The sequence below is a fragment of the Rattus norvegicus genome, chromosome 3, assembly GCF_021556685.1.
Source record: "Rattus norvegicus strain SHRSP/BbbUtx chromosome 3, alternate assembly SHRSP_T2T, whole genome shotgun sequence".
Taxonomy (NCBI): Eukaryota; Metazoa; Chordata; class Mammalia; order Rodentia; family Muridae; genus Rattus; species Rattus norvegicus.
In genome coordinates this window covers 153,655,206-153,673,389 of record NC_141536.1, presented here as the reverse complement: position 1 = coordinate 153,673,389, position 18,184 = coordinate 153,655,206, and the positions used below count along the sequence as shown (strand labels likewise).

At 53.9% G+C, this 18,184-nt stretch overlaps 1 protein-coding gene across 3 annotated transcripts in view; it reads left to right on the top strand.

Moving 5' to 3' along the window:
• Window positions 1–18,184, top strand: part of Cdh22 (cadherin 22) — a 125,255-nt gene that overhangs the window by 87,361 nt on the left and 19,710 nt on the right. For all 3 annotated transcript variants that reach the window (XM_087650228.1, XM_087650230.1, NM_019161.3), the window contains 4 exon segments: window positions 3,343–3,510; window positions 6,151–6,344; window positions 7,700–7,953; window positions 13,458–13,594. In XM_087650228.1, the coding sequence (XP_087506354.1) occupies window positions 3,343–3,510; window positions 6,151–6,344; window positions 7,700–7,953; window positions 13,458–13,594 (753 nt within the window).

Genomic DNA, 18,184 nt, shown 5'->3' with positions numbered 1-18,184 from the left:
AGCGGGAGCCCGTGTGTCCCAGCAGACAGAGGGAGTATGAGGTCATTGGAACCTCTCAGCCAAATGACTCTCCACTCTGATGCAGCTGCATGAATTAGCCCAGACCCAGGCAGCTCAGGAGAGCTAAGCTAACCAGATTTTCCTACTGGTTACATAAGGCTAACCAGATTTCCCTACTAGTTACATAAGGCTAAGTACCAAGCTAGCCCAAACTTCATGGAGCAATGGTTTATTTTCTGTCACAGCCGTGACTGGCTGGGCGCTTCTCTGGGGGAAGGGATTTGTGGGACAGCCCTTGGCTGTCAGGCAGCTGAAGGCTGACTCAGCTGGGCCTCTCCCCCACCCCCCAAGTCCCTTCTTTCATCCTGCTTCAATGTGCAGGGGGACTCAGGAGTCTTAGAGAAAAGACCTCATCGTTCAAGGCTAAACAGGCCTCCGACTTGTCCCCTAAGCCAGAGCACATCCCATGCCCAGGGCCAGAGTCGGTGGGCAGGGATGGTGCAGGGTTGTGTGTACTGGGCAATGTGTTTCATCAGAAACTATCACCATGGCAACTTCGCATAGTGTATGACTCAGGACAAGGTCCAGAGTCCACATGGGCCCACTCCAGGGTTTCCAGAGGCTCCTGAACTACATTCTCTATGAGGTATCATGTCTCCAGTTGCTCTGGAGCTGGAAGTGGTGGGGACAACAGGGAAGCCAGCTGCATGGGCCCTTTCCACTCCCACTCAGGTGGAACCAGACTTGTGCTCTAGTCTCCACTCAGAGCCGGGATGCTGAGCTTTGAGAGGCAATCATTCGGTGTAGCCCTAGATGTAAAATGGCTTGTGAGCGTCCGGCTAGTGAGCTCCCTGCTGAGCCTAGTGCACATCTCTGTACTCCAAGCACACTCGGACTTAGAGGCAGGAGGATCGGGAGTTCAAGATCAGCCTGACATACATGAGACCCTCTCTCAGAACAACAACAAAGCCAGCCCTCTTCCCTGCCTTCCTGCCTTGGACCTCACCTGCTGGCCTCATGGCCACCATATCTGTTTACCATTTGTCCCTGCTCCTTGGCTGCCAGCATTGGCCACTCCCTCTGGCTCTGACAAGTATCATCCTCCTTCCTCTCTCTGTCTCCCTCTCTCTTCTCTCTGGTTCTGGCTTCCCCCACTTCCTTTCTCTTTTTTTGTCACAAAAAGCCTTCCCCCCACCCAAATGTCTCTCTCCCTTAGTCTTTCTTGCTCTCCCTCCCTGGGTCTCTCTTTGTCCCCAGGATCCTTGGCTTCTCTCCCTCCCTTCCTCTCTTTCCTTGTGTTCTTTCCTTCCTCCTCCTTCAATCACAAAAGCAAATCATCCTGAGCACTGAACCCCAGTGCCTACCCACAAGTCACACCACACACATACCATACATACAACACAATACACACCAGACACACATCACATATAGCATACATACAACACAATACACACCACACATGCATCACACATAGCATACATATAACACAATACACACCACACATGCATCACACATAGCATACATACAACACAATACACACCACACACTCATCACACCTAGCACACACACAATGTACATCACAGATATACTATACAGACACCACATACTATGCATTATAAATATTACACATATATACCACACACATACACACACCACAGACCACACACACATACACACTATACACACACACTATACACATATACTTTCACACACCACACACACACACACACACACATACACACACACATACACACACACACATACACACACACACACACACACACACACACATCAGCCTGTCCCATTACCTTTACTGGAATCCAGGGACTCGAGGACATCAGGAGTCAGAGCACAGGTTTTATGGGGCGCATCCTGGGGCTGCCGGTGCATGACTCCACCTGGTGCTCAGAACCAGGTGCCACCTGTCACCACCTGTGCTTAGCAAGTTGGAGGGGGCATCAGGAGAGGCTCTGCTTGCCTCAGCAACCCCCACACTGGGGCTCTTACAAGAAGGACACAAGGCCCGGCCTGGCCCGGCCCAGCCCAGCCACCTTCTCCTCAGAGGTAAACTTCAGCATTCAAATTTCTGCTTCTACACTAAGGGTAGCTTGGAAGAAGTCTACTCAGTTCTTCTCTGTGGCCTGGACAGAGAACCCATGGTTTTGCTATGGGGGAGGTGTGGAGCACATGTGAACAGGTGTGTGTGACTGCAGTCCCTGTGCATGAGGCACACACCTGTGCACAGGCAAATGTGACTCTCAGCGACTCTTGCCTAAATTTTAAACATTCCAAGCAACTGCTTGCTACCACAGGTCACCAACGAGTCAGGTGACACTGCTCATAACAGATCCTGGGGGAAGCCAAGACCCACTGTAGGACTGGCTACCCAGGGAGGATACCCTGGGTGAATTCTGGTCCATAGGCTTCCTCTCAGTGAAGCAAAGAGTCTTTTGTTTGAAGCACAAGTCTATACGGGGCAGTGTGTGCACACATGTGGCAGGGTGTTAGTGTATAGAGGCGTGTCTGTGTGAGGGAAAAGGTGGAGAGAATTCACCTGTTTGTGACTGTCCAGTGTGGGAGTGTGCGTGTGAGAGAGGTGTGAAGGGTCTGTATTCAAGTGTGCACTGGCCGATGATCTCTGGGGGCCCAGTGGCCACCCACGTTAGCTACCGAGGCTATCCATACAAGAAAAACATTTCGCCAGGCATGGCAGTGTACACCATTAATCTCAGCACTCAGGAGGCAGAGGCAGGTGGATTTATGTGAGTTCGAGGCCAGCTTGGTCTACATAGTGAGGTCCAGGGCAGCCAGGGCTATCTAGAGAGACCCTGTCAAACAACCCCCACCCGGAGCATTTAATTGGGACTCACAGCTCCAGACGGTTAGAGTCCATGCCCATCATGGTAAGAACCATAGCAGCAGCAGGCAGGCAGACATGGCACTGGAGTAGTAGCTGAGAGCTCATCTGGTTCATAAACAGAAGCAGAAAACTAACTGGAAATGACTTGTATTTTTGAAACCTCAAAGCCTTAACACACCTCCTCCAACAAGGCCACGCCTCCTCCAACAAGGCCACACCTCCAACAAGGCCATGCCTCCTCCAACAAGGCCACACCTCCTCCAACAAGGCCACACCTCTTAACTCTTCCCAAACAGTTCCACCAAGTGGGACCACACATGAAAATAGATAACCTTTGGGAGCTATCCTCAAACCATCACCCCACATGTTACTTTTGCACCCATGTCTCTCTCTTGACCTTCAATACACAGCCAAGCATGACTGAGGCATGCTTTAGCCCCACCAGAGTCTGCCACCATGTCCCCACTCTCCCTTGCCCACAGGTGTGATCCGGACAGCAGTGCCTGACCTCGACCGTGAGAGCCAGGAACGCTACGAGGTGGTAATCCAAGCCACGGACATGGCAGGCCAGCTGGGCGGCCTCTCAGGCTCCACTACAGTGACCATCGTGGTTACTGATGTCAACGACAACCCACCCCGCTTTCCACAAAGTAAGGAGGGCTACAAGTGTGTACCTTTCTATCACTCTGCATGAGCACCTACCGGCCCTGCTTCCCTTGAAGCTTCCTGACTGAAGGGAGACTGCCATATGGGTGTTCCTGTGTCCCCACTCACCCTGTTGTCCCTCAAGTCTGCCTCTCACAGAGGGAAACCCCGGCCAGTCTGTTTTTACAGACAGAAGGATTGCTGTGGCTTCCCCATCTGAGAAGCTCCTGCTCACTCTACCAACCTATTTTTCCTCTTGGTGGACGTCAGGGCCTCTTAGCTACTGCTGGATCCATGACCCAAGCTTGTAAAGATGGGTTGAAGGTTCACAGCCACTGCCCCAGGCAAAGGGACACCCATAGTTAAGCCCAGGGAAGCTGAGTCTGAGGACAAGGTCTCTCTCTTCCTGGAGCCTGGAGGCTACTGGTCTGTGCCGATGATTTGGGAGGCTCGCCTCTTCGGGCACAAGTTGGGATAGGGGCCCTCTCTGGATCAGGCCCTCGCCTGGCTCGCCGGGGCAGGCTGGCCCAGGCTCAGGCCCCGCCAGCACTGCAAAGCTGCAGCTGGCAGAGACGGAATGCCACCAAGAGTCGGCTGATTGCTATCAGGCGAGTCATTACCCGAGGTCTGCTGCTCTCATATTAGGCCCTGCCACAGGGGACTGACCCCCACAAGATAAGCGAATCCAATCCCTTAGCTGAGCTCACAGCTGCCTACCACCTCAGCCATTCAGCACGGGGTGTGCCCCAGCACAGGATAATGACACCGGGCCCAGAGGCAGGCAGGCAGGCAGGCAGGCAGGCCACAGCACTCTGGTTCCCAAAGGGAAAACTCCAGGCCAGCCATCAGTTACAGGCTCTGGGCAGCAGGCTGTGCATGAGGGGCAGACCAAAGAGGAGACCCAACCAGAAAAGTTGCTACGTGCATTCCTGTCTTCCTTCCTCCTGTTCTTCCTTCTATCTCTCCCTCCTTCCCTTCTTTCTTTCCCTCCTGTCCTTGTTCCTTTATTGTGACTATAAAGACAGGCAGAAAATAGAAAGGCCATGAGCCCTACCAGCAGGTCCCAGAATCCCCCGTGTGCCTTCCCCAGTATCTTCCCTCTTCAACAGTACCAGCCAACACTCCCTTCTACACCTTTCTGAGAGTCCGATCTCATCTCTACACATCGTCAAACACTCTAAGTCGGCCCCGTTGTAAACCTCAGATATGTGAAGCCATATGGTATAAAGCGCTGTGTGTGCCTTTGACTTTCAAAATTCTGTTCCCAATCTCAGGTTGTTTCTTCTAGCCGTGCTCCTTTTCCTTGCTGTATGGTATTCACCACGGATCTATCCTGTCAGACACGGGCAGCTTTGAACTTGTGCACTTTGAACCTAGTTGCCCGTGTTTCCCAGTGGCCATGCACAAACACTTCTCTAGTGTTGCCAGGAAGTGTTTCCTCGTGAATCAATGTGCGTGCCCCTTGTACCACATCCCCACCAACACCGGATGCTTTCAGATTCTTTGGAAGAATCTGGAGACTGCCATTTGTAACTGCAGCTGGCTTTTATTTCTTTCCTCCTTAGCTATCAATACTCTGCATGTTGTGGGGCAGGCTGTGTCGCTCACCAACACAGCCCACTCAGGAGACAACTTGCTGCACTTGGCGACTGACAGCCATGCCCCGTCTCCCACAGCACGCACTCAGCCCAGATGGGAGAGAATTTGAGAGAAAGACAGTAGCACCCGTTAGAATGTTCTTGGGGTCCTGGGAGAGAAAGGAGCAGCTGAAGATGCAGGGAGAGTCCCAAGGGCATTGGGGAGCTATGGAGAGATCAGAGCAAGAATCCTCTCCAGGTTGCTGTGTGAACATGAGAAAGAGGTAGTCACTCCACACAGAGGTCCCCAGGCATTTGGTGGCACCAAGAATCCAACTCCCAAACTTCACCTAGGCTGAACATCATTCATCCGGGCCCTCTCACCTTGACGTTGGCTCTGGTCAGAAGGCAGAATGCTGCTGGCACGTCATCTGTCTCCCCTTCACTCATGGGGTCACCCCTGCCAGATAGTGTTCGCTCCAGAGTGCTCGCACCTGCTGTCTCCTCTGTCTGGGACGTGTTTTCCCAGCTATCTGCCGCCTCAGGCTCATGCCCTCCCCGCTTTCTCAGCGGGGCACTGCCCTCTTATACTGTACACTGTCTGGGACACCAGAGGTTCTCAGGGGTGACACAGAGGCCATCAGTATGAGAAGCCAGTCACTTCTGCGTACTCCAGTACATGATACTCTATACCTCACAGACAGCGGCATCTATGTTGTCATAGCAACACTGCTATTAGGGTGTTCCTCCCATTTCACAGATAAGCCAACTAAAGCTCAGAGGTACAAGCTCCAACACTGAACCTTCATTGTAAGGCCCCTCTCTCCCCCTTGTTGGTCAGGTGAAGAAAAAGACCTCAAAGATAGCAGGGTTGGCCCCATACCATCAACCAGGAAGCCTGGGTTGGAGCAAGAGACTTCTGCCCTTCTTCAGAGGACGGGGGACATTGCAGTCTGTAATTCCCACCTGGCCAGGGAACCATGCCCTTGTAGATCCAACCCCACCCCGGCACACCCAGGCCCCTCCTCCTCTCCTCAGCTCTGGCAAAGGCCTACATGTTCCCCACAGAGATGTACCAGTTCAGCATACAGGAGTCAGCGCCCATCGGCACAGCCGTAGGCCGAGTGAAGGCGGAGGACTCAGATGTGGGCGAGAACACAGACATGACTTATCACCTGAGAGAAGAAAGTGGCAGTGGAGGAGACGCATTCAAGGTCACCACGGACAGCGACACTCAGGAGGCCATCATAGTGGTGCAGAAGGTACGGGCTGCCTTGGGGAGGGTAGGAAGGCAGGTGCCAGGGCCAGCTGTGGCAGTGAGGGGACCCCACCTTCCCCCTCCAGGGTTGAGGGCTTGGTGTCTCATTCCCAGTTCACGAGAGATAAAACGAGGCTGAGAGGAGATAAGTGATCTACCCAAGGTTGTGCAGAACTGTCTTCCTGGACTTGGCCTTGCTGCAACCATTCAGGATGCCGAGCATTGAGGGCTATGGCCTCAAACATGCTCCCCAGTGGAAGGCCTGACTCCCCTGCTCTGGCCCACGTGGTGTTGCAGACCTCTGTGTGCCTCCGAGAGGTCATGCCCTGCCAAAGTCACTCAACTGGGACAGCCCAGTAGGTACACAAGCTCAGGGCTCTGGCTGCAAATCCAGTTGGCTTTCAGGTTTTTTTGATCCTCATGTGCCCCAACTGTAAGACAGGGCCCCTGTCACAAAAGGGGGATGGGGCCCAGAGAGCCCAGAGCACTCCAGTTTTCTAGAGCCCACAGCACCGGAACTCGTCTCCGATGCTAATTTTCTCTCATCCCCACCATCTGCCGTCTGGTGGCTCCAGTGGGCGCCTGAGGTGTCTCTGGAGCAGGCAATGACTCCGGAACCTGGCGAGCCCCGCCCGATGTGTGGTCTGGCTTTAGAAGCCATCACTTATTCCTAGGCCAGCACCCAACTCCTTGCATCCTGATTGCTTAGGCAAAGAGACAGAGAAAGAGGGGACTCGGGGCTGTTGAGGAAGGAGCCCCGTGTGACACCACCACGTGACCATAGTGACGAAAGCTGTGCCATTGAGTTCATCTTTGCAGGAAGGCTAGAGCCAAGCTCAGGGCCAAGGTGCTCTCTTTCGCTGGGAAGCCTCATTCGCTTGCCCAAAGCTGAAAAGGTCTGTTTGTCCATAATCACCTCACAACTGGCTGCAGACAGCCATGACTGGAAGCCAGGGCTGCATACTTCAAATCTGTGTCCCCACGTCTCTTTGGGAGCCATTCTGGCTTGACCTGCTCAAGGTGTTGCTGCCCCTTTCTGGCCCCGATTTCCTCATAGGTAAAAGAAAATCGCTCCTAAGACGCTATTAAACGGAGTGACTGCTGAAAACGGAATGAGTGGAAGAAACCTGGGGACAGGCACCTTTTAAAGTGATGCCCGTGTGTTTCTAGGCAAAAGCAGTTCCCTAGGAGCTCCTCTAACACCGGAAAGCGTTGGTCTGGGCCTCTAACAGCTAGCACTATGGTGGGCTGAGCCAGTCGTGCGTGACCTTGGCTGCAGGCTGGTTGTGTCCCCTCTTCCTGACAATGCCATCACCCATCAGCCCCGTCACTGACCCCGCCCCTCTCCGCCTCCCCCAGCACCTGGACTTCGAGTCGCAGCAGGTCCACACAGTGGTACTGGAAGCCCTCAACAAGTTTGTGGACCCCCGCTTCGCCGACCTGGGCACATTCCGAGACCAGGCAATCGTGCGCGTGGCCGTGACCGATGTGGATGAGCCCCCCGAGTTCCGGCCACCCTCCGGCCTACTGGAGGTGCAGGAGGACGCGCAGGTGGGCTCCCTGGTCGGCGTGGTGACGGCGCGGGACCCCGACGCCGCCAACCGGCCCGTCCGGTGAGACCCCCGCCCGGGGCCACGCCTGCTGCCTGCTGTCCTGCCATGCACCACCCCAGCAGACTAAGAGCAGTGGGGAGGAAGGGAGATACTGGGAGCCAAAGAGCCCAGGAAACAGAGAGGGGGCAGTTCCAGGCAAGACAGGGACCAAGAAGGAGTCAGTGCCCAGACTGCCGGAGGAGCTCTCTGATCACTTCCTCCTCTCTCTAACCCACCTCAGGTCTCACTGGACACCCCAACCCCCACGTTCAGAAGGATCAAAACCAAGCAAAACTGGCCCCTGTTTTCTTGAGTCAGCCTTCCAAGGAGCTCTTCTGTCCTTCGTTAGGTCACGTGCCCCTCCCCAAACCCACATACTAACCTCTACTTTAAAATGTAATCAGCCTCCTCCCGCTCCCTGTACTCCCTCCCTAGCTGTGGTCACAGCTCCGCCCAAACTAGCGAGAGCCCTGGCTAGCCCTCCTTGCCTCTGTCCTCACAGGATTGTATTGTGCGGTTCTGAGGGATGACGGTCCTCCATCATCTATCTTAACAGACCTGTTAGAACCATGCCAGGCCCGGCCTGCACAACCTCACACGCCAGGCCAGCTTAGCCTATGACATGCAAAGATCCCATCTCACTTAGCTACCATAGTCTGTCAGACCGAGAGACAGCCTCAGAGATCTGGGAAGAATTCTTGGAGTTGAGGAAATAGACCTGAGCTGGGCTTCCAAGTCTGGTCAGGGTGGGAACTCTGGTAGAGGAATGTTTGTGCGATGTCAGGAGCCTGTGGCTGTAGTTTACAGAAAGGAGCAAGGCACCAGGGCCTCACAGATGGGGTAGGCCCTCACCTTTCAAGCAGAAGCCCAGGATACAGCCATAGCCCCTTGCCTCCCCCGCACCAGGCATAGCCTTTAAATGCTACTTGGCCTCCTGCTGGCCTTCTTCAGAAAGGGCAGTGTCACCCCTGTTTGTCAGAAAACTGGAGACCAGAGCAGGTCGGCTTGTGTAAGCATCACGGGGGGGGGGGGGGGGGGACGAGGGGGGCGGTCAGTCAGGTCAGTGCTCCCATCCACAGCTCCCTCCTCTCTGCTTTGCTTTCCGTTTTCCTCCATTCCCTCTCCTCTTTCATCCCTGCTGAAGGGACAGACTTTGAAACCTGCGTCTCACCCCCCCTTCATCTCCCTGTGCTGGGCCCCTTCTCTGGTGCGCCTCAGATGTGGAAGAGCCCGCAGGGAGCTTGAGACAGGTCCAATTTAGCACCGCAAACATTCACCCAGCTTCCTCTGCACAGCTCTGAGCCAGGCCTGGGGACTCAGCCAAGGGCAGTTCCAGGGCAGAGTTCCCTGACTGTGGGGCTCAGACCTCAGAAACAAGGCCAGGGCTGGACTGTGTGCAGCAGAGAAGGGTCTTCAGAGGGCTGAAGGGTCACTGTCGCACGTGCTAAGACAGGATCCTGCCCGCATCAACAGTTATTAAGTACTGATAGAAGCTGTGAAGATGTTTTGGGGTCACAGGGGGTCACTTTGCATGGAGTGGGTAGGCTCCTGGGGTTGGGGGGCTGGGACATTGTGAGATGTGGGGATGGCTTTCCAGGGAGGAAGAATGGAAAGGGCAAAAGTCCTGAGGTGAGCAGACAGAATGCCCATCAGTTCCTAGAATGGGGAAATGAAATGGGCTCCTGAGTGAGAACCTGATACAGTACGCTGACTGTGGCTCAAAGGAGGGACTTGTCTAGGGGTGGAGGCCCTGGTCACAGAGCCAGAGTGGAGCCACGAATGCTCAAGCCTTTGCCGGTCCAGCTTCAACACACTGTCACATACACTGTCACACACACACTGTCATACACACTGTCACAACACTGTCACACACATGTCACACACACTGTCACAACACTGTCACACACACACTGTCACACATACTGTCACAACACTGTCACACACACACTGTCACACACACACTATCACACACATACACTGTCACACACATACTGTCACACTGTCATACATACTGTCACACACTATCACACACACTGTCACAATATTGTCACAACACTGCCACACACGCTGTCACACACACAGTCACAAACACTGTCACACACACTGTCGCACACTGTCACACACATACTGTAACACACAGTCACACATACTGTCACACACACTGTCACAACACTGTCACACACACTGTCACAGACACACTGTCACACACAATGTCACACATATACTGTCACACACACACTTTCACACATACTGTCACACACACTGTCACAATACTGTCACAACACTGCCACACATGCTGTCACATACACAGTGTCACACACAGTCACACACATACTCACACATACTGTCACACACACACTGTCACACACACACAAACTGTCACACACACACACAAACTGTCACACACATACTGTTACACACACTGTCACAACACTGCCACACATGCTGTCACATACACAGTGTCACACACAGTCACACACATACTCACACATACTGTCACACACACACTGTCACACACACACAAACTGTCACACACATACTGTTACACACACTGTCTCACACACACACACACACACACACACACCACTCCCAGTCACACACAGCATATACTCCTGCACACAGCTCAGACAGGACCCATGGCCCTGTGCATGCACAGGAAGTAAACCGGCTTCCTTGCCTGGCCGTCAGTTCTTGCCACACAGGGCGCCCTCCCACTCACTCACTCACTGGTTCCCACTGCCAGAAGCCAGCCAGCCAGGGCTGAGGCCTGTTGCTCAAGTCTTAACTACTTAATGGTGCCCCCCGTAGCGCCCCCACCCCGTGGCTTTGGGGACAGCTGCCTATTCTTAGGCTCCAGCCTCTGTCATCTCCTCTAAGAGGAACAAAAGGAAAAAAACCTGGAGGAAGTGGGGGAGGGGGGCAAAAGAACGGAGAGGAATGGGGGAGGCAGAGAGAAGTGGGGGAGACAGGAAGGGAAGAGGAAAAGAGTAGAGAGGGAGGAGAAGGGGGCATTGGATTGTAGGGGTGCTAACCTCATCGAAGGATGAATTTATTGATGAGGTCAAAGCTTAAATGGCTTATTGGAAAACATAGACACACACGTTATAAAAATTCACAGCGCCCATGGCACATCTCTCTACAGTTTGCCACGTGCCTTCATTCCCTTCCAATAACAAATATCAAACCACCTCCCCTCAGTCCTGTCTCCATTCCACCCCTCTATCTGCAAAGGGGCAGGGCTCTCCAGGATTCCTTTTAGCTGAGCAACACCCAGGGTCTTGTTTTACCCCTCTCCCCTGCAAATACCTGCCAGGGTCAGAACAGGACCAAGGAGACACAAGCTCTGTCCACTGAGGCTGTCTTTGGTTAGTTCTGCCAGCCCCAAAGAATTCTGGGTCTAGAGTCCCACCTCCGGGTGGGTGCAGTCTATGTACGTAGCACCCTCAGCTGAGAGGAGCGTGGCTGATCCGCACGCACCTTCCTGTAGAGAAAGACAGGCTCCCTCGAGAAGATAAGCTCAAGGCTGAGACTCGGAGCCTGGCAAGAAGAATCGTGCCTAGTGCGTGACGCAGCCTGCAACAGCTGTCCTCAGAGAGTTTATCCTGGCGGCCTCAGTGCCCTCCTCAGCAAAGCCGGGTGATGACAGCAGCTTATGGGATTTCTGGCAGGGTCCCATTCTCTTACAACCTTCAGTAACCCAGAGGAGGCTTTTGTTGGATGCTCAGGTCCCAAAGGGCAGGGTAGGGCAGAGGATGGCTGGCAAACGGTAATCTCAGAAGTGTCTGGTGCGTGCCAGGGAAAGGGGGTCAGTTGGAGTCTGAACTTCCAGGTCAGCACCCTGGCCAGGACACTCAGCAATCCAGGACAGGGAGCAGCAATGGCTGGAGGGTAGGGAGAGCTCAAAATCCTCCACAGCCATGGAAAAACCCACGTGTGGCCATGTGCAACGAGCTCGGGTTTGGACCTTGTCAGAAGAGAATAAGGTAGAGCATAGCAGGGGAAGAGACCCAATGCCCTCCCCCACCCCTACCCCTCACAAGCATAGGCACATTCACACGCTTTTAGAAATCCACTCTGGGGCCAGAGAGAGTGGTTAAGAGCGCTGGCTGCACTTCCAGAGGCCCTGAATTCAGTTCCCAACAACCCACGCGGCTCACGCCTGTCTGCGGCTCCAGTTCCACCCTCCACAGACATGCACGCAGACAAAACACCAAAGCACGTGAAATAAAGATAAAATCAAGGGGGAAAAGAAATCCACACTGCCTGTGGCACATCACTCTACAGTTTGCCACATGCCTTCGCCCCGCCCCGAAACAGCAAACAGGAAATTCCCTCCCCTCAGTTCACCCAATCCACACCAGGATGCCAGGTGGCTCTGAATTGGATACATAAACAGACTAAGGGGGTGAAAGACTGGTTCAAGGTCACACCGGGCACACAAGTGACAGGAAATGCACACAGTGTGCGCAGACCTGTGCAGCTGTCATTGTCTCCGTGGAAGAGACGGGGGAAATTGAGATCCAGAGAGATTTTGATCATGGAACCAGCATAGGCTTCTCCAAAGGCCACCTTTCCAGGCCCTGAGCCCTGCAACCATTGCTCCCCTGGTCCTCAGTTTCCCTCTCTGGGTTTGAGGGAAGAGCAAAGGCAAGGGCTTCCCTCCCTCCCTGGCTGCTTTATCCTGACTGCACAATGCGCCTTTGCCTGCATGCCAGGCCTTTGTCTGTGTGTAGCCACGGCACCCCGCCTGTGTTATCAGTGCGGGAAGTGGCGGCGGGCGCTGGCGGGGCCTCTCTGGGCCTCCGCCGCCTGAGACATGTGTTGGACACGGGCCTTTCAGGCCTGGAGCCGAAGCACAAAGGCCTGGGAAGAAGGCGGAACAAAGGGCTTTTTCACGCGGCAACTGAAAAGCTGTAGATTAGCAAAAGCGCTGTGCAGCCTGGAGGAGCAGGGCCAGCCTCAGACCCTCCCAGCACTGGCTCAGCTGCCCTGGTTCTGGGGGTCCACATGGCTCCAGACACATTCTAAGCTGCCTCTACCTTCTCTCCTGCTAAAAATTCTCACAACCCCAACTCCTGGTCCTAAGTACCTCTCCCCACCTCCAGCGCCATTTTATACCCTTTGCGTTTCCCTGAGCAGTCAGTCCTCAGCCGCCTCTGCAACCCCAAATGCCCCTTCAGTCCCCCTCTCACCGTGAAACCCAAATCTGAGGTCTCCTATTTTAGGAAAGCAGAGAAAGACATTTGTGACTATGTACCAGGAACGTGGTCTCCAGCCCTCTCCACATCTGTAGGGTACAAGTTCATAGTCCCACTGACCGTCCAAGGAAACAGACTCAGAATGATCGCCCCGGCCCCTGACATCCAGCAGGCACAGCTCCAAGGGGACACTAAGCCAGGACACTTTCCATCTCTGTGTCTCCAGGGGTTGGTCCCTCTCTTGGAGTAGGGTGAACTAGAGAGATCATGGGCTCAGGCTCCTGGCATGGGACACGTTTGATCAGCCCAACCCTGCCCCTGACTCAGGTACGCCATTGACCGAGACTCGGATTTGGAGCAGATCTTCGACATCGATGCGGACACTGGCGCCATCGTGACTGGCAAGGGGCTGGACCGTGAAACCGCCGGCTGGCACAACATTACTGTGTTGGCCATGGAAGCAGGTGAGATGGGTCACGTGGGGAGAGGAGCCCAAATGAATGGGCGGGGCTAATCGTGGCTGGGCAGAGCCAAGGCTGAACTGTCAGTCAAGTCACGTGGGGTGGGGGAGCAAGGGCTGAGGTGGGAAGAGAATAGAAAACTAGGCAAAGAGCCCACCAGGGAGTGGGTGTGGCAAAGTCAGATCTCCAGGATGGAAGATCTAGTGGGACCCACAAGAAAGGGCCAGCGTAGAGACCAACTTTCCTCCCTCATTCGCAGAACATCTAGTCAGGCCAAGCTCTGTTCTAGAGCCTCTCAAAGGAGGGTAAGTCCCTGCCCTTACAGGAGAGAACTGAGACAGCCACAAACTGAGAAAAAGTGCGCTTAGTATGTCAGCCTATGTGACGTGGTCCCAAGGAACAGTAGGGCCAAGGAGACTAAGGACAGCTGGCAGTGTTCCTTTGGAGCAAAGGCTACTCTGGGGAGATCTTTTCACAAAGACCTCAGGACGATCAGGACACCATGCAGAAGGCCAAAATAGTTGGAGAGGGCAGAGTGGTCCACCGCTGGCAGGGAGGGGTTGGACTTCACTTATCCTGAGTTCAGAATGGAGAGGGCTTCGAGCATTAAAGCCATGATGCTGTCCGGAATAGATGGTGGGTGGTGGGGTGTTGAGAGGAGGTGGGGAGCTTGGTCAGAAGCAGCAGTGTTGGGGGAGGGGTGATAGCCCAGGCTGGACCAGGAAGAGAGGGAGCAAGAAGAAGCTGCCTTGTGGCATAAGCTGAAGGTGCAGAGGCAGGCCCTGCCGCTGGGCACGGTGAGGTGCTGATGGAGTAGGGTCAGGAGCTTAAGAGTCCAGAGGTCAAAAAACACTAAAGGAATTTGGCTATGCTCAGGTGGAGTTTCTGGAAGTGAAGGCCTAGCTTGGAGCCTCTGGGTTGGTGGGGTTTGAACTGGGAAAGGAAGGGAGGACCCTGGAATATCCATTTGCATAAGTAAGGCTGTGGGATGTGGGGAACAAAGGAGGAGAGACCCTGGGCAGAGCCAGCCAATGCCAGCCAGGTCTCTTCTGCTTCCACCTGCTCTCCAATGGTGCCTGTCACCTCTGCAGGGCTTGTCAGGCAAGCTTCTAGGAAGCGTCATGAGTGAGTCCAGACACCCTGTTAATCTCTGAGTCTCAAGCCGACCCCTATCCCCGGAGCCCTCCTGCTGGCCTCCCCCTCCTCCCTGTGCCCGTCTTCCCTTCCTCCTCACACTTCGGAGGCCCCTGCTGGCCCGTGGCAGGGCCTAGGAAGTCCCTAGGCTGAAGTTCCCTTAGTCTCTTTCAACTGCGGTTTAAAGGCAAACACAAAGCCGGCTCAGCCCTCAGCGAGGCGTCTGGGAGCCTTTGAATCCACTTCTCCTCCTCTTGGAAGAGAGAACAAAGGTGGCTGGAGAGGAAGTCGCTCTGGACTGGGGGAGGAAAGAGTTCCTCCACCTTCTGAGTCTCCCTCGCCAGCTCCAAGGCAGCTGCCACGGAAACTCTATGACAGACAGGGCAGAGAAGGCATAGGCCTGATTGCCAGGCACAAGTGCCTATAGATTGTCACCAGCCAGACAGCCATCCACTAGCAAGTCCCTTCTTGGGTTAAGAAGCCCAATGCTCTCTCTCACCTGTGGTTTGCCTCCTACACACATCTGGCGCCTGGTGCTGCATGGCCTCCCTCTCGGCTCTCAGGGCCTTCTACACCTCACCCCACTGACGACAGGGATGAGAGTGAGACTGACTAAGGAGACAGGCAGTCTGGTTTGAGGTGCCCCTCTGGCCACAGTACCCGCCCACTCCTCACCTCTGTACTAACCGATTGGAAACAGAGCGCTGCCTCTTCTCAGTGCAGAGAAATCAGCCTGTGTTAGACGATCTTTATTTGATGTTTCCCTGACTGCCTTGACTGTGCAGGTGGTGCCTTCTACTCCCACTGGAGGCCAGTCCCTTCAGAATGATGAGGTCCCTGGGTCCCCATGTCTAAGGGGTGTTGGTTCTACAGTGGTCCCCATGTGTAGATGAGGAAACAGATTCAGATGAAGCCCCTTCCTATCCTGGCCAGTCCTACTCCAGAGCTCAGCTCTCCCCTGTTGTACCCTGGTCACTGGGGCTAGGGAGATGGCTCAGTGTACAAAGTGCTTCCCGAACTCAGGCCCCAGGTTTGTACATAACAGGCGAACATGATAACATAATCCCAGCACCAGGAGGTGGACATCAGCAAACTCCCGGTGCCAACCTAGATGAATTGGCAAATCCTAGGTTCAGTGAGACCCCGAGTCCAAAGTAAAGGGCTGGCAAGATGGCCCAGAAGGGAAAACACTTGCCTTAAAGAATGACAACCAAGTTCAGTCCCTGGGACACCTGTGGTAGAAGGTGAGAACCAATGCCTGCAAATCGTCTCCTGACCACACTTGTACACTGTGGCATGTGCATGCCCCTACACACACACACACACACACACACACACACACACACACATGCACACACACACACATATACACACACATACACACACACATACATATACACACATACACATACACACACATACACACATACACACACATACATACACATACACACATACACACACAGACACACACACATACACACACAGACACACGCATACACACATACATACACACACATACACACACACACACACACACATCCACGCGCACACACACACACACATAGGGGCTAGAGAGATGGCTCAGTGAGGACAAGATTTCAAATTTCCAGCACCCTCATAAGTGTCATAAGTGCCACCTGTAAATCCCACTTACTCATGAGGAAGAGACAAGAAACCTCTAGAATGAGTGGCTAGCTAGACTAGTCAAACTGGCAAACCTGAGTTCAAGTGAGAGACCCGACCTTAACATATAAGCAGAGAGTCATAGAGAAGACAATGGCATCAATGTGGCAAAACACACACACACACACACACACACACACACACACACACACACACCAATACACACATGCACATACACACACACAAACTCACAAACGTATGCACATGTACACACAAACACAGACATGCACACACACTCTTACACAAACACAAAATCACAAACACACTCACACACGAACTCACAAACACACACCCTCACACATACACACACACATACACAAACACACACAATTTGTGTCCAATAATCCCTACTCACAACCACCTTCAAGCCATTCCTATTGAAGGCAGAGTTGCCCTATCTCCTTCACAGATGAGGAAACTAAGGCCCCAAACCACAGAGCAAGTCCATGCAAGCCCAGGGTGACCACAGTCCTTCATGCCAGAAGTCTGCCCGAGCCCAGGTATAGAGCACCCTCACGGCTCCACCCTCAGACCCCGTGTCTTCCTGCTGAGGTGTCCTCATGGCTCCCTCAGAAGCAACCAGGGATGAGCAAGGGGTCACACAGTCCCACCTGCTTCCAGGCGGAACAAACAAGAGGTGACAAGGATCAGAGGGGAAATATTTATACACGCTGCAGCGCTCTGTGAGCCCCTTGGAGGATGTTGCCCTCAGCCAGAGCAGCCGCCTGTCACGCTGGATTACCTCAAAGGCTTGGGCCCACTTAGTATGCTGGCTCCTCTCTCCCGAACCTCTGAGTCATCCATCCTACCCATGCAGACGCTCCTTCCACTGACATTATCTTTAACGTTTTGTAATCATGAAATATTAATGACCAATATTGAATTTAAAGTACAATTTGTGTCTGGATCCCGCGGTGGAAAGGGCAGTTGTAAAGGGATAGTCCTGCGGGAGGAGGGGGTCTGGGAGAGCCAAGGATGGGGCAGAGGGGTTGGTCATCAGCTAGCCAGCAAGGAAGGTGGCTGAGTGGCCATGACAAGGAGCTGCCTAGGTCAGTTGGGAGCAGCCCACAAGGGTCACCCTGGACCAAGTACCACCTCACACATGCGTTCGGAAGAACGGGACAATGAGAAAGGCTCCCTTTGTGTGGTCCTGCCTCTGGAAGCTGCTACCTCCTCTGCCTGCCTTGTCTCCCTCCTTTAACTTGGCTGTAACTCCTTGTCCTGTTGGAGGGCGGGAGGGACAGAGACAACAGATTGTGGTGGCCTCTGTTTATTCAAAAGCATTGGTCAGTGTCACCTATAAAACAAAAATCCCCTCTGAGTTTGGAAATCACATTTGTCTGGTTCCAGTAAAGTGCCCGACAGATACTTAGCAGGTGTTATTAACAGCCACGGAAGGAATCTGAGGCAGGGGGATGTCAGAGATGGTGGCCCGGCTCCACCATACTCCATTTCACACAGGAAATGGAAATCGGGGGAGTGATTGACTTCCCAATTGACTTTCTCTGTCCTGTGTTCCTTGGAGCACTGTGGAGGGAGCACAGAGGCTGAGGAAGGAACAGGTCAGGAGGAGAGGCCATAAGAGGTAGGGCTCCCAGGCTTCCTCCAGGGAGTCCTAACTGCTTATCTAATGCCTCAGGGGGATCTCTTGAACAAGTTGGGTGGTGGCTTCCCTGAATTCCTTGGAGAGCAGGGGAGAAGGCAGGGGAGGGGGCAGAGGAAGGGGTAGGGGAGAGGGCAGGGGAGGGGAGGGGAGGGAAGATGGCAGGGAAG